The 16,450-nt window shown below is 38.1% G+C and overlaps 1 protein-coding gene across 3 annotated transcripts in view; it reads right to left on the reverse strand.

The window, feature by feature from the left end:
* LOC123757295 (rab-like protein 3) overlaps positions 1 to 16,450 on the reverse strand; it is a 130,779-nt gene that overhangs the window by 113,498 nt on the left and 831 nt on the right. Inside the window, exon 2 of one of the 3 annotated variants that reach the window (XM_045740852.2) lies at positions 5,644 to 5,757. In XM_045740852.2, the coding sequence (XP_045596808.1) occupies positions 5,644 to 5,701 (58 nt within the window). In that variant the 5' untranslated portion in view covers positions 5,702 to 5,757. Of the gene's footprint in view, positions 1 to 451; positions 574 to 5,643; positions 5,758 to 16,450 lie in introns of those variants that run through there. The other 2 variants (XM_069323540.1, XM_069323541.1) reach the window with 2 other exon arrangements.

Below are 16,450 nucleotides of genomic sequence, written 5' to 3' on the forward strand. Positions count from 1 at the left end.
CGGTAGGTCAGGGCTCCCCTCTTGGGGGCGGGGAGGGCTGCGCGGACGATCGGCGCGGCAGTAAAGTGTGATGTTTGCTTGTTTCCTTGGGATTGTAGGGAGTTTCTACCTCTCTGTTCGGTTTTTTGTTTTAGTTTTTTACCATGTGGAGTTTGTTTTGTCATGCCTACCTTTCTGGGTGCCTGACCCCGGTTGATGGCAGATAAGGAAAACCCCAACCACAAGGGGGTTTTCCAGTGCCATTGCTCCCTGAAACCTCTCTGAAGGGGCCAGGTTCTGGCGCTGGTCCCTGGTAGGTCTGAACTCCTTAGTTAATGTCCCGATCTAATATAACATACATTAGCCCGATAAGCTCCAGGGAGCCGTAGGGGCTCCCCACAGAAATGACTCAAAAACACATCTGTATATGATTACAATTAGCCTATTTATCACTTGTGGAACCATTAGTTACCTTGGGGTTCCACAGAGAAACACTGCCATACACATTGCTTTACATTACTTAATGTCCATGCCTCCCTCACTTCCATCACAATTGACTTGATGATGGTACAGGACGGACCGAAACTTCGTCGTCTCCTCAATTTCCTGTGTGTGGTTTGGTCATCATATCTTCAGCCATGTTATTGTGACTCATCATCTACCATACACATACATTCAACTTCAACTACTTCAGCTATGAAATATTTAACTTTGTAAAATGACCATGATGAAATACAGTACTATATACTGTAGTTTCATCCATACACTATAACCAAACACAGTACAGTACATATATCCTGTCAAGTGCTGCATTATATATATATATGACATATAAGAATTAATCTGACATAAGAAAAAATCTTCATAATCTGACCTTTTTTGTAACTACTGCAGTTACGTAAATCGCTATCTCTAACTTAAAAACCTGCCAAAATTACTTTATAATTACTTCACAGTAGTTAAATTAGTATATACAGATAAAAATATAATTTATTACTTACCAAATCAATAAACTTTATTGTAAATATTGTATCATCATCAGATGCAAAAGGGAAAAGAATGTCATCCCAAATAATTTCTAAATTACCTCTGCTTTCAACTTTTAAATTCAGCCACACTAGAACAACTTACAGTATAGTCAAATTTTTAACCATGGAGTTCACTGCCTTGATGGCCTACTATACAGAAAATATTTAAAATTATGCACAAGTATAACCAAGCTTTCCTTTTTTTCTTTTTTTTTCTTTTTTTTTTGCAGCAATATTCCTACATGGGCCCAAAGTCTCTGGCTGGCCAACTAAGTGTTATTTGCTGCTCGTTTCATTCTTACTTAGGCAGTGCATGAGTGAACAAATCAACAAGGGGCGTGACGAGGATTCAAACCTGCGTCCGAGAGCATCCCAGAAGCTGCCTTAATCGACTGAGCTACGACATGGTCAAAAGGAGTTGAAACCGAAGTTCTACTGAACTTACTGGATCCTGCAGCCTCTCCGAGGCACAAACCAGGGTTTTACACAACTCCCCCCATGCACTCGAGCTATGTCAATAGGCTGTTCTCCCTCTTTGCCCTTACTTCATTACACACAGAAATCACAATTGCGTGATGAATCAAATGAACAAATCAACAAGGGCCGTGACAAGGATTCGAACCTGCGTCCGAGAGCATCCCAGACGCTGCCTTATTCGACTGAGCTACGACATAGTCAATGAAGTGTAATGGTGTACAAACAAATGGTTATGGTTACAAATGTGTAATCATACACATTGTATGGTTACAAATGTGTAACCATACAAAAGTGTAATGGTTACAAACGACATGGTGTAATGAAGTAAGGACGAAGTGGGAGAACAGCCTATTGACATAGCTCGAGTGCATGGGGGGAGTTGTGTAAAACCCTGGTTTGTGCCTCGGAGAGGCTGCAGGATCCAGTAAGTTCAGTAGAACTTCGGTTTCAACTCCTTTTGACCATGTCGTAGCTCAGTCGATTAAGGCAGCGTCTGGGATGCTCTTGGACGCAGGTTCGAATCCTCGTCACGGCCCTTGTTGATTTGTTCATTTGATTCATCACGCAATTGTGATTTCTGTGTGCAGTGCATGAGTATTTATAACTCGTATGCAGGCGATGAGTCACAATAATGTGGCTAAAGTATAAGTATGTTGACCAGACCACAAACTAGAAGGTAAAGGGACGACGACGTTTCGGTCCGTCCAGGACCATTCTCAAGTCGATTGTGATGAAGAAGTAGAGGCAGGCAATAAATAGGCAAGAGAGAGCTGAGGAACGAAGTAAGGTGTAGTAGAGGGGATAGTAATAATAATAAGAGCTGCAGAGGGCCTATTGGCCCATGCGAGGCAGCTCCTATTATAACCACTGAATGAGAAGGAGATAGGAATAAGAAGAGGATAGCAAGGGAGCATAGGAGAAGACAATGAACAGAAAAAGGGAGAGGAGAGAAAGAAAAGGAAAGAGAAAGAAAGATAAATGGAAGGGGTAGGCTTATGTTAGGTCACGTTTGTTAGAAAGATTATAGCATTTGAGTATATACTGTGAAAGGGAAGAGTCCACAGCAACAAAGCCAGGACTCAAGTTCATGTTGGGTACATTGTGTATAAGAGCCGATTCTACAAGACGGCGTCTGTGTAGAGTAGAGGCAGGAAAGATTATTTTGGAGGAAGACCAATCAATGGGATGATTAGAATCCCTCACATGGCAGAAGAGAGCATTGTTAGTGTCTGCAGACTTAACACTTCTCTTGTGTTCTTTAAGTCTGTCATTCAGTGTACGGCCAGTTTCGCCAAAGTATTGGAGAGGACAAGACGAACAGGAAATAGAGTAGACACCAGCAGCATTAGAAGCAGGAGGAGCAGTGTGAACTAGGTTGCTACGAAGTGTATTAGTTTGTCGAAAGGCGAGTTTAATGTCAAGAGGACGAAAGGTATTGGTAAAAGTTTTGTGTTCAGATATGAAGGGAAGGCATAGTACAGTGCTACTAGTATTGGAAGCAGGTTTAGGATGAAAGAAATTTCGTTTAGCTTGAGAGTAGGCACAGTTGATGAAATGCAAAGGGTAACCAAGGCGAGAGAATGATTTGTAGATACAGTAAAGGCAATTTCAGAATCAAGAAACTGAGGGTCGCTGATGAGTAGAGCGCGGAGGAAGAGAGAGACGAGGACACTTTTCTTAACAGAAGAAGGATGGTAGGAAAAGAAGTGAATGTACATGCCACTATGCATGGGTTTACGGCAGACAGAGAAAGATAACCCAGACACAGAGCTGTGGACATGAACGTCAAGAAAAGGAAGGAGGGAATTAGATTCCCACTCAACTTTGAAATGGATAGAAGGAGCCAGATTGTTAAGAGAGGCGAGGAAAGGCTGGAAAAGATTAAGGTCATGAGGCCATAAAGCAAAAATGTCATCAACATAGTGAAGCCAAAGAGAGGAACGAGTATCAATAGAAGGAAGAAGAACAGTTTCGAAGTATTCCATATAGAAATTAGCAAGAACAGGGGAGAGAGGGGAACCCATAGCGACACCGAAAGTTTGAGTGTAATATTTACCGTTGAAAGAGAAAGAGTTAAGAGTCAACACAGAGTCTAATAAGATCGAGGAAACGTCAGTGGGAAGCGGGAGAGGAAGAAGGCCCTCTGGGGCCTTCTGTCAAAGGAAAGAGAGAACGTCATCGAGCGGAACATTAGTAAACAGAGAGTCGACATCAAGACTAAGCATCTTACAAGAGGGTTGCAGGCGCAGTCTTTCTATGAAGTCCTGAGAGTGACGAAGGTGGGCAGGGGAAAAAGTGCCAAGGTAAGGCGTCAGGGTTTTAGCGAGCCAGGAGGCAAGAGGATAGCTAACAGAGCCCCGTGAAGAAATGATAGGACGAAAAGGAACACAAGGTTTATGAGTCTTAGGAAAACCATAGAAATAAGGAAGAGAAGGGCAGATGACACGGAAACGTTTAATGAGATCAAAGTCAGGAGGACAAAGGACAAAGAGAGCTGTCTTAGTTTGCGGTTAAAGGAAGTTTTGAGGTGATCCAAAGGGTTAGAAGTCAGAGGAGCATAAGTGCGAGAGTCAGAGAGCAAGACATCTGCTTTTCAGAGGTAGTCCTCACGGTCAAGGACAACCACTGAATTGCCTTTGTCGGAAGGAAGGATAAGAATAGAGTTGTTAGATTTCAGGGAGGCAAGGGCAAGCTGAAAGCTACGAGGAAGATGGTGATTCTTAGAAAACAAGCTGTCAAGAACGGGGATAAGGGCCCCTCTAAAGGCAGACAGGTCCGAAAGAGTACTAGAGTTAGAATTGACAAACCTGTCAAAGGAACTAATGAGATCAATACCACAGCGTGGGCCAAGGGAAGTAGCAAAAGACAGACCTAGGCCAAGAAGTTCTTGCTGGTGCTTAGAAAGAGAGTAGGATGAAAGGTTGGTAACACAGTCAGAGAGAGAGAGTATTTGGCCCAAGGACTGTTGGAGATCAGGCGTTGAAGTTTGTTGTGTAGTGTGGAGGAGTGGTGGGAAGAGGAGACGTGAGCAGTGTCAAATGCAATTGGAAATAGGATATTGCATAGATCACTGGGAAGAGAAGAGGACAGAAAGCGTTGATGTTGACGAACAGCTAGAAAAACCTCGTCAACTTGCAAGGAGGTGGCGTAAATAAGTTCTTTATAACTCGTATGTTCACTTCAGTAAGATTATGTCCTGCGTGTTTAATAACTTCTGCTCTGTTGAATCTGAATCTTGGTTGAAATCTTACTTGGTTTGTAACTCTGCACTGTGTTCGATAATTTTCCAGGAGTCTGTTGGGCATTTCTCCACAGTGCTGACATTTCCCTCTCATCTTCTGGCACCTGTAAGCCTATTTTCCATGCACGTATGTTACCTTGCATTAATTCCAGGGGTAAAGGTTCCCTGTGGCCCAGTCTCCGACCAAGCCCCCTTCAGTATCTTTGGCTATCTCCTTGGGTATCTAAGCCTGATGCGATTCAAGTGCACTTCTGTGTTGCTATTGCTTACGCTCATGAAAATAAGTGGTTCATATGAACTTGGTTGCATTTTTGTACCAACCCGTAGAGCCTGATGTTGCAGCTGCTGTGATGTGTTCAATGCACATCCTCTGCATTGCTCTATCTCTATTGCTTAACCTGTGCTAGACACTGGTATGTATACATCTACATTTCTTCCCTGCGTTGCACGTGTTCTTGCAACAAGAACACATCACGTATGTGTTCTTGTTGCAAGGTTTCAATGGCCGTTCTCGAATCTGTCTGTATGATAACATGTTGTCGGTGTTCAACAAGAGCATGTACCAAAGCCTTTTGAATGGCTAGCATCTCTGTAAAGTTGAACATCTATTTGAGTCTCCAACTAATTACAGAATTTCCTGCCTTAACTACTGCCCCAAGCTGCAGTTAAGGCCAGCTGTAACCAAGTTGTAATACAATTAAAATAATGTGGTACTATAATCCAAATTAATAACTGTATTATATAAAATCAAAAACTGTTCACTACAGTTAAACCAGCGTGCAAAAGTATTCAGTTAACATTTACCAGAACAAGTGCCTATTTGACAAAAGACAGTGTAATGTCACAACAGTTATAGATTATAACCAATTAATAAACTTAAGACTGAGCTGTGAATAAAACATGTCCTTCACACATTACCTGAGTCTCCAACAACCAGGATCTTGACCTTGTTCATAGCATTGGCATGGTTGGCCATTGCACTTTTTGTTGTCTTGTTTTAAGTCTTGGAAGGCAATACAAATTCTTAAACCTCTGAAAATATAATTAATTAGTTAATATTTATTTTCTCAACTTAATTTCTTTTAGCAACATATTGATATATAATGTATTGTTTTGCTTCTTGTTTTGAATTTACCATCCAAATGCTTCATTTCTGGATGATTTGAGATTACAATTTTCAAAATATTTTAGCTTTGTTGTGCATATGTTAAGACATACACAGTAGGTCTCTTTATACCTCTGTAGCAAGACATGAGACCAAGACTACTAATAATTTTACACAGGTGGGTACAGGAAGAGCCAGCTTCTGACCTCTGTTAGCATGCCAAGAGCTTTCCCTTCCCATAGCTCATGGCATGCCTGACCCACTAGTTTTTTCTGGAGCCCGATCCACCTATCAGTTAACAACTAGACCTAGATTCATGAAGCTCCATGTATTTCTTCATAAGTATGTGTGCTACGAAGGTTCCTAAGTACCAGCGAACAACGCACCAAAGTGCAATTCAGAAAAGTATACTTACGAAGATTTTTAAGTAGTTCACTTAGGTCTCGCTAGATATCACTAGGGCTTTTAGTTTGGCCAATCAGAGAGAAGGTAACATTTTTTATCTTACAGCTGTAGCTAATCACGACGCTGGTATATCGGAGCTTATCCGTGATCACTTGCCACTTATTTGCATAAAATTTTCTTATAAAATTAGTATATTACGAAGTAAAACTATGTTTTTTCTACTTCTACAGTCAGCACCGACATTGTAGTAAACAAATATGTTACATTTTTTGTTTACCAACGTAATTCTAGGAGATAATGTGTAGCTTTCCTTGTCGCTCCTAAGATTGGAGAAGTGATGGCATTTATTTATGTATATATTTACCTAAATTTACCCAAGGGCCACTAACTATCTAGTGGCCTCAACAAGGACAAAAAGCCGGGGCTTTTTAAGTCCCGCCAATTGTCCTAATGATATTTTCTAGCTCGATTTTGGCATTTACGCCATCAGCAGGTAAGCGGTTCCATGGGTTTATAACCCTCCGGGTGAAAAAACTTCTGTTTTCAGTCCTACTTGAGAGGACACTCTCCAACACTATATCTGTGATTGCCCTGTTATCAGTGACTTCATACTAAATGGTATGAGGTACTTTGAGCTCTGTAATTACTTCATACACTCAGGAATATTGGGAGATATTCTTGTGCTGTACCCAGATTTTGCTAGTATAGGCTAATAGATCAGTCTTACATTTCTTGTTCCCTCCTGATTCCATGTATGACTGGCCGTCCTGTGAGATGGGGATGTTGGATGAGCTTGTAGCTGGTTTTTTATCTACACTGTGTGGTCCTTCATACAGAATAGGGAAGCAGCACATTGCTGTGCATACCTAAGCTTATTAAAAAATACATTGTTAGAGAGGAGTCTTGTAGAAACTAGTAAGAGAAATTATAATATAATGTTACATGATTCACTGTTTACCTCGTGAAAATCTTGAAGTTGTTGTTTAGTCAGAGTTGATATGTTTTTTGTATTGAGACTGGTATTTTCTCCCCTGATTCCATGTAAGACTAACCATCCTGTGAGATGGGAGTACAGTATTAGATGAACTTACAGCTAGTGTTTTATCTACACTGTAATCTCTCATATAGCACAGGATAGCAGTGCACTGCTGTGTATACTTAACCCTTTAAGTATGCTACACATCATATGATGGGTTGCCTGACTTGCAGTAACTTGCGCTTCCCATTATATGATGTATTGGAGTACCGTGCAAGATTTGAAAGGTCCGCGGGGTAGAGGGGGCCCCCATATGCTGCCCAGGGACTATAGTAAACAGCCGCCATTTTGTAAAAAAATCCAGCTCACGCTACCATCGCGTGGGAGGCCTCAGTTACCCAGCAGCCACCACATCGAGGGCACGGCCGAACGCTTCCCGGGCGCGCACCACGCAATCACTCACCCAAGAGCAAATAACTAGTGAATTATTTTCTGATGGTGAGGAAAGTGATTTTGATGACTCTGACATTGATAAAGACTACACACAATTGACCGATGATAGTAGCACGGACAGTGAAAATGAGATACAGCTCCTCCCATGGCGAGGTCTATACGCTCACCCATGCCACCTCGCCCTGTGTCTACTCCAAATCACTCACGACCACACAGTTTCTGTGCTTATTTAGAGTCTGAGGATATTTTTGGTGACGAGTCAGAGGAAGGCAACTCTTTCTGGTTTTAGTGAAGTGGAATCAGAACATAGTGTTACCGAGCCTGGTGCCAGTACCAGTGGTGTTACTGGGCAAGAATTTGTCATGTCAGCAGTGTCTCGCCCAGCCAAGCGCCACCACATGGAACAACATGAGGCACCTAGAGCCACATGTTCACGTGCTTCCACCTCACGTGCACGTAGCGGCCGTACTGTGTGTAGACGGGCTTCAGCTCCTGGTCCACGGTGTGCATCGCTTCCTCGCCGTCGTGCCCCTGTTGCGTCTTGCAGGACACCAGGTGTACTAGTGTGGAGTGTTGGTGCTGGTTTTATTCCTCGAATTCCTGCCTTTGATAATAAAGACGTGGGGATTACAGAGCTTTTCCCTGATAATGGAGAGGACATGTGTGAATTGGATTATTTTACAGCATTCTATGATGAGCTGCTCATGGAATATATTGTACACCAAACGAACCTTCATGCGGCTTATCTCATTCGAAAAGAGATAACAGAATTTTCACGATTGCAACGTTGGAAAACCACCACTGTAGGTGAAATGTATTACTGAAGATTACTGAAGCAAAGATCTGACTATTCCAACACCTTTCTTCGGGAAATATATGTCCCGAGACAGGTTTCAGATACTCCTCAGGTGTCTGCATTTTGCAAGTAATGAGGACCGGACAGAGGATGATAGACTTTGGCGAGTGAGGCACTATATGAATAAAGTGATTGGAAAGTTCAGAGATTTTTACATACCAGCACAGAAGCTGGTGATTGACAAATCCCTGGTGCTTTTCAAAGGACGTGTTTCATTCAAGCAGTATATTATATAGTATATATGGTAGGAGAAAACAATATCAAAATGTTCAGTGAGGATCCACAAAGTCTTCTCTGAGTACTCTTTATTTTCTTCTATATATATATATATATATATATATATATATATATATATATATATATATATATATATATATATATATATATATATATATATATATATATATATATATATATATATATATATATATATATATATATATATATATATATATATATATATATATATATATATATATATATATATATATATATATATATATATATATATATATATATATATATATATATATATATATATATATATATATATATATATATATATATATATATATATATATATATATATATATATATATATATATATATATATATATATATATATATATATATATATATATATATATATATATATATATATATATATATATATATATATATATATATATATATATATATATATATATATATATATATATATATATATATATATATATATATATATATATATATATATATATATATATATATATATATATATATATATATATATATATATATATATATATATATATATATATATATATATGTCGTACCTAGTAGCCAGAACGCACTTCTCAGCCTACTATGCAAGGCCCGATTTGCCTAATAAGCCAAGTTTTCATGAATTAATTGTTTTTCGACTACCTAACCTACCTAACCTAACCTAACCTAACTTTTTCGGCTACCTAACCTAATCTAACCTATAAAGATAGGTTAGGTTAGGTTAGGTAGGGTTGGTTAGGTTCGGTCATATATCTACGTTAATTTTAACTCCAATAAAAAATAATTGACCTCATACATAATGAAATGGGTAGCTTTATCATTTCATTAGAAAAAAATTAGAGAAAATATATTAATTCAGGAAAACTTGGCTTATTAGGCAAATCGGGCCTTGCATAGTAGGCCGAGAAATGCGTTCTGGCTACTAGGTACGACATATATATATATATATATATTTATTAGTATATTTTGGTAGCAGTCTTTCCTGTAGAAATATATTATTAAATATGACCGAAAAAGTAAGATTAATAATTCTAACACGAATTTTCTCTGTTTCTTATATTTCTTTTCACTGTTACCATCAGCAGTGAAAAGAAATATAAGAAACAGAGAAAATTCGTGTTAGAATTATTAATCTTACTTTTTCGGTCATATTTAATAATATTATATATATATATATATATATACACAGTGGCACCTCGACATACGATTGCCCCTACTTACGATAATTTCAAGTTACGATATAAATTTCATCGAAAAATGCGACTTGACATCTGATGGTGTCGTCGACATCCGATATTTGTTGGTACATGTTCGGGTCGGCTGAGCGCGTGGTTCCCAGTCAAGCGGTCCGACCTGCCTCAGTTTACTACAGCTACCCGCTTAGTGACGATCGCACCTATAAGAAATTCCGCTTTTGTGGTGATTTTTTGCATTTTGAACATTAAAGTAATTATTATATAATATGCCATGAGTCCCAGGAAAGTCAGTGGTAAGGCTCAACATATGAGATCCCATGTGAGAATGACCATAGAGCAGAAACAAGAGATCATTCGTAAATATGAAGATGGTGTGCTGGTAGGTGAACTGGCTAGGCAGTATAACAAATCTCAGTCAACGATATCCACCATACTGGCTAAGAAAAAGGACATTATGGGTGCTAAAGTGATGCAACATTACAGACAAATGTTAAAACGAATGGAAAAACAAATGTCTCTTGACATTTGTAGTGAGACAAACAAGCACTGAACCACAACCAGGTCCTAGTGGTATTCAGGCAAAACTTAAGAGAGAGAGTATCCCAGAGAAAACATCACTGCCTGATGTGATAATGGAAGGGGACTCCCTTTCCAAACAGTAACAACTCTCCTCCTCCCCCCTTATCACCATCTTTCATACGCCATCAAGAGCCCTCCATAAAGGTAAAAGTAACTTTGGTACTGTATTGTAGTTAGAAAAAAACATTGTATTCAGTATAAAATGTATTTTTATGTTAATATTTTGGAGGGTGGGGAACGGATTAATTCAAATCCCTTTATTTCTAATGGGAAAAATCGCTTCGACTTCCGATATTTCGACTTACGATCCGTCTCTGGGAACGGATTAGCATCGTAAGTCGAGGCCCATTGTATGTATGTATGTATGTATATGTATATGTATATGTGTGTGTGTGTATATATATATATATATATATATATATATGTCGTACCTAGTAGCCAGAATGCACTTCTCAGCCTACTATACAAGGCCCGATTTGCCTAATAAGCCAAGTTTTCATGAATTAATTGTTTTTCGACTACCTAACCTACCTAACCTAACCTAACCTAACTTTTTCAGCTACCTAACCTAACTTTTTCAGCTACCTAACCTAACCTAACCTATAAAGATAGGTTAGGTTAGGTTAGGTAGGGTTGGTTAGGTTCGGTCATATATCTACGTTAATTTTAACTCTAACTTTAACTTTATATATAAATATATATATATATATATATATATATATATATGTCGTACCTAGTAGCCAGAATGCACTTCTCAGCCTACTATGCAAGGCCCAATTTGCCTAATAAGCCAAGTTTTTCTGAATTAATATATTTTCTCTAATTTTTTTCTTATGAAATGATAAAGCTACCCATTTGATTATGTATGAGGTAAAAAAATTGTTATTGGAGTTAAAATTAACGTAGATATATGACCGAACCTAACCAACCCTACCTAACCTAACCTAACCTATCTTTATAGGTTAGGTTAGGTTAGGTAGCCGAAAACGTTAGGTTAGGTTAGGTTAGGTAGGTTAGGTTGTCGAAAAAACATTAATTCATAAAAACTAGGCTTATTAGGCAAATCAGGCCTTGCATAGTAGGCTGAGAAGTGAGTTCTGGCTACTAGGTACGACATATATATATATATATATATATATATATATATATATATATGTTGTACCTAGTATCCAGAATGCACTTCTTGGCCTAGTATGCAAGGTCTGATTTGCCTAATAGGCCAAGTGATTTTCTTTATTTTCAATAAATTGTATAAATTAGGTATAAAATTTAGTTTGAAGTGAGGTTTTGGGGTATTCAGGAATGGATTAATTCATTTCCCATTATTTCTTATGGGAAAATTAGTTGCGGAATACGAGTTTTCCGAATACGAGCTGTCTCCAGGAACGGATTAAACTCTTAAACCGAGGTACCACTGTAATCAGCCCCTGTCAGTTTGGCTTCCGGTCCCAAAAAGAGTACCAATGATGCAATTATTAGTCTCCTTGATGTAATCTACTCAGCTCTTGACAGAAATGAGTTTCCGATTGGACTCTTCATTGACCTGAGAAAAGCCTTTGATACTGTTAATCACAACTACCTCTTACTTAAACTCTAGCATTATGGAATCCGAGGCCTTGCCTGGACTATATCCAATCCTATCGTAGTGACAGACAACAATGTGTACCCATCAATGATATAACCTATCCCACTCTACCAATAACCGTTGGCGTGCCACAGGGCAGCATCTTGGGACCTCTCCTGTTTCTTACATATATTAATGATCTGCCTAATGTCTCTAATTTTCTTAAACCTATATTGTTTGCTGATGATACTACCCCTCATCTATTCAGACCCCAACCCACATATACTAAATAATGTAAATAATGAATTTAAAAAAGTCCACTTATGGATGTCAACTAACAAACTAACACTAAACATAGAAAAGACATACTACATCTTATTTGGAAGCAAATCAACAAATGCAATTCAGCTACAGATAGACAATATTAACATCAGTAATAAAAATGATAGAAAGTTTCTTTTCCTATTCCTAGACAAGAGACTCAACTTCAGTACACACATACATCACATAACTAAGAAAGTCTCTAAAACAGTTGGTATGCTCTCCAAAATCAGATATTATGTTCCTAACTCTGCTCTCCTCTATATTATGCACTAACCTATCCCTATCTTAATTATGGTATCTGTGCATGGGGGTCAACCACTGCAAACCACCTCAAGCCCATCATCTCCCAGCAAAAATCAGCTATCAGAATAATAACAAACTCTAATTTCAGACAACACTCAGCCCCCCTTGTTTAAATCCCTAAACATGCTAAACATAAACTCACTCTACACATTCTCTTGTGTCAACTACATTTACAAAATTTTGTTCTTAAAAGCAAACCATACTCTAAAACTCTCCCTGGTGATATAATAAGACCCATTATCACCACACCGGAAATAAATATATCTTTGATATCCCCAGAGTCAAACTTAATCTGTGTAAACATTTTATGCAGATAAAGGGACCTAGTCTATGGAACTCACTCCCTAGTGAATTGGAAAGCTGTCCAACTTTTGCCTCATTCAAAAACCAAACCAAAAAGCACATAATTTAACCTTCATAGTTTCCTACTCTGTGCTTTAAAATTGCTCTGTATCTAGTGTTACCCAATCTTCCAATCTTTATGTACCTAATCCAAACAACTTTACCATTGTGATCATTGCTGTTTTCTTATATGTGCTACGTAGCAATATGCTGTATTGTGCCTCTTAATCTTTGTTAAATTACAATTCAAGCTGTAAATGCAATCAATCTGAGCTACCTATGTGCTTTAATATACTGTACCTACAAATCTCTCTCATCTCATTTTTTGTCTTGCAGTGTACCTGTTATCATTTTATAAATTTTGCTAGTATTTATCTACTTAAAATTTTCTGTTAGATTAAGGACCTGCCAGAAACGTTGCACGTACTAGTGGCCTTACAAGAATGTAATCACTATGTATTTGTGTATATCCTCACAAACCCAATGTACCTTCTTGTATATACAGTATATAAATAAATAAATAAATAAAATATATAAATAAATAAATAAATATTTTATTATCTTAATAATATGTTTTGAACTTGAACATGTTAGGTTTTGTTTTCCTCCAACCTCTAAACACAGTGATGAGAGCGCACCTGCCTGCACACTCACTCACTGACAGACACAAGCACACTCCCTTTACCCGATACTCATCCTGTGAGTGGTAGTCTATTGTGCATCCCATACTTGAACATAGGCATTAGGTGAAAAGAAACGTGTCCATCAACACACATAGAAATCACAATAGCATGATACATCAAATGAACAAATCCATAAGGGCCGTAATAAGGGTTCGAACCTACACCCGGGATAATCCCAGACGCATCTGGGATCATCTTGGCCAAAGGTTCGAACCCTCATCACAGTTCTTGTGGATTTGTGCCCTCTCCCATCAATAGGGAGAGCGTCGGCCAAAAAAAACTTCTTTAAAATATAAATATCTTTTCTCTCTCAATAAGATCTAATCTCTGTGATGAAAAAGCAAAAACGACTATCTATGCCTTTTTGATAACATATACAATTATAAGCTTTATTTGTGAATCTCTATTAATTAAACAATATATCAGAGAGTGTGTTGGGTTCAGTGTTCCATGTGCGAAGAGACATGGGAGATTTTACATAAGTACAGTGGTACCTCGGAATGCGAGTGTCCCTGTATGCAAGTTTTTCGGAAGACGAGTAGGATTTCCTCGGAAAATATGTCTCGGAAGGCGAGGGTTACCTCGGAACGCGAGTTTGTTGATACGTGTACAAGCCGACTGGCGCGTAGTGGCATGGCGATCGCGCCTCAGTTTACCAGTGTCTCGTGTCCAGTGACTATCCCACCTGAATTCTTCACAAGGATTTACAGTTTTTTATCGGTTTTTTGGCCATTTGAGCATAAAAGTTGTCATTATATATCTTGCCATGGGTCTCAAGAAAGCCATTGGTAAGGTTCAACCTAAGAAAATAGCTGTGAGTAGAGGCAATAGAGGATGTCCCTTCTTGATTAAGAAAATGTGTGAAGTATGGGAAGAACTGCAAAGTTTTGTTGAAAAAACTCACCCAGATAAAGCTGTAGCAGGCCGTTGCATTGACCTTTTAAATGATAATGTGATGTCTTACTACAGACAAGTGTTAAAATGTAGGGAAAAACAAGTGTCATTAGACAAATTCTTAGTAAAACAAGCAAGTCCTAGTGGTATGCAGGCAAAATGTGCCAGTGTGCATACCAGTGAAGTCCTCACTGCCTGATGTGATAATGGAAGGGGACTCCCCTTCCAAACAGTAACTCCTCTCTTCCTCCCACCTCCTCACCATCTTCCATACACCTACAGCATTCAACAGCAAGGTAAGTAATAACTTGAACATAGTTTTGTAGGTTTATTTAGATGAATTAGGTATAAAAATTTTGTTTGATGTGGGGTTTTTGGGGTAGTCAAGAACGGATTAATTCATTTCCCTTTATTTCTTATGGGGAAATTAGCTTCGGAATGCGAGTTTTCGGAATACGAGGCGTCTCCAGGAACCCATTAAACTCTTAAACTGAGGTATGCCTGTACAGTAAATGGTGTGTATAAGAAGCGAACGCATACTAACGAATAACGATTAATATCTATAGACCAACACTATTGTTCTATGAAGTCCATTTAACTTCCAGACATGTATTTTTCAATAAATCTTAAATGTTTTCTGGCTAGTTATGTTAGATATTATTAGAAATACGCATTCTACTTATTAATATCATAAATTAAATTTGCGATAATTTGAGGAGAGAAGTGCAACGACTCGATCACTGTACACAGAAGGTTGACATGCCAACAAACACTTTCCCGACAACAATATATCTTGGCTAAGTCACTCACAACATTGACACCTGGACCATCAACTTCCTTTGAGGCCACATATTTACTTATTTCATAATTAAAGTAAATTATTTCATAGTAAATATATGTTTTCTCATGTTCTGCATTAAGCACCAACATTATAGTGAATAAATATACCAAATTTCTTCATTACTTAAGTAATGCTAGGAGGCTTTGAATAGCTTTGCGTCATTAGGTGGACAGAATCTCCAATAGATGGGGCGAGAGTCGCGCTATCTCTCGCCGGGGCGAGAGTCGAAACTTAATTTAAAATTGATATATCTTTGTCTTCCAACAAGATATATTTTCTTTGGTGCACTCACAATAGTAAGTATATCTTGGTCTTTTTGAAGGCATTTAATATTTTAGGCTTTATTAGCGTATCTTTGTTAATTACACACTATATTAGCAAGTGCATAGGCTTCTGCACTCCATGACCATCAAGCTACTGAACGCCACTATAAAAACATATGTATCTTCACTTGAGCTTTATATATGTCTATGGTAAAGTATATAAAATGAAGCTTATATTTCTATCTTTCTTAAGACATAACATGTGTGTTTATTAACGAATTTATGTGAAACAAGCATTGTTCTGAGAGAGAGTTATTCCGTTGCTCGATCTGTGCGGGATCGGAGCACGGGATTATAAAAATACACGTATCTTCGCTTTAAATTCAAATATGCCCATGGTAAGGTATTTAAAATGAAACTTATGTTTCTATCTTTCGTGAGACATATAAGACTCTCATGTTTCACATTTCACGATTCTAATTTCACGATTCTACGTGAAATTAGCATTGTTCTTAGATGAATATTGCGGGTTTCCAGCTCTACGAGCGATGAAAAATGAAACTTTTATACAACTACAAATATCTTCGGTTTTACTTTAAATTTTGTCCTGGAAGAGTTTTCACATATAGATCCTGTTTCTGCCGTCCTTCTGACAT

This window comes from Procambarus clarkii, chromosome 13 (assembly GCF_040958095.1).
Source record: "Procambarus clarkii isolate CNS0578487 chromosome 13, FALCON_Pclarkii_2.0, whole genome shotgun sequence".
In the NCBI taxonomy this organism is placed as follows: Eukaryota; Metazoa; Arthropoda; class Malacostraca; order Decapoda; family Cambaridae; genus Procambarus; species Procambarus clarkii.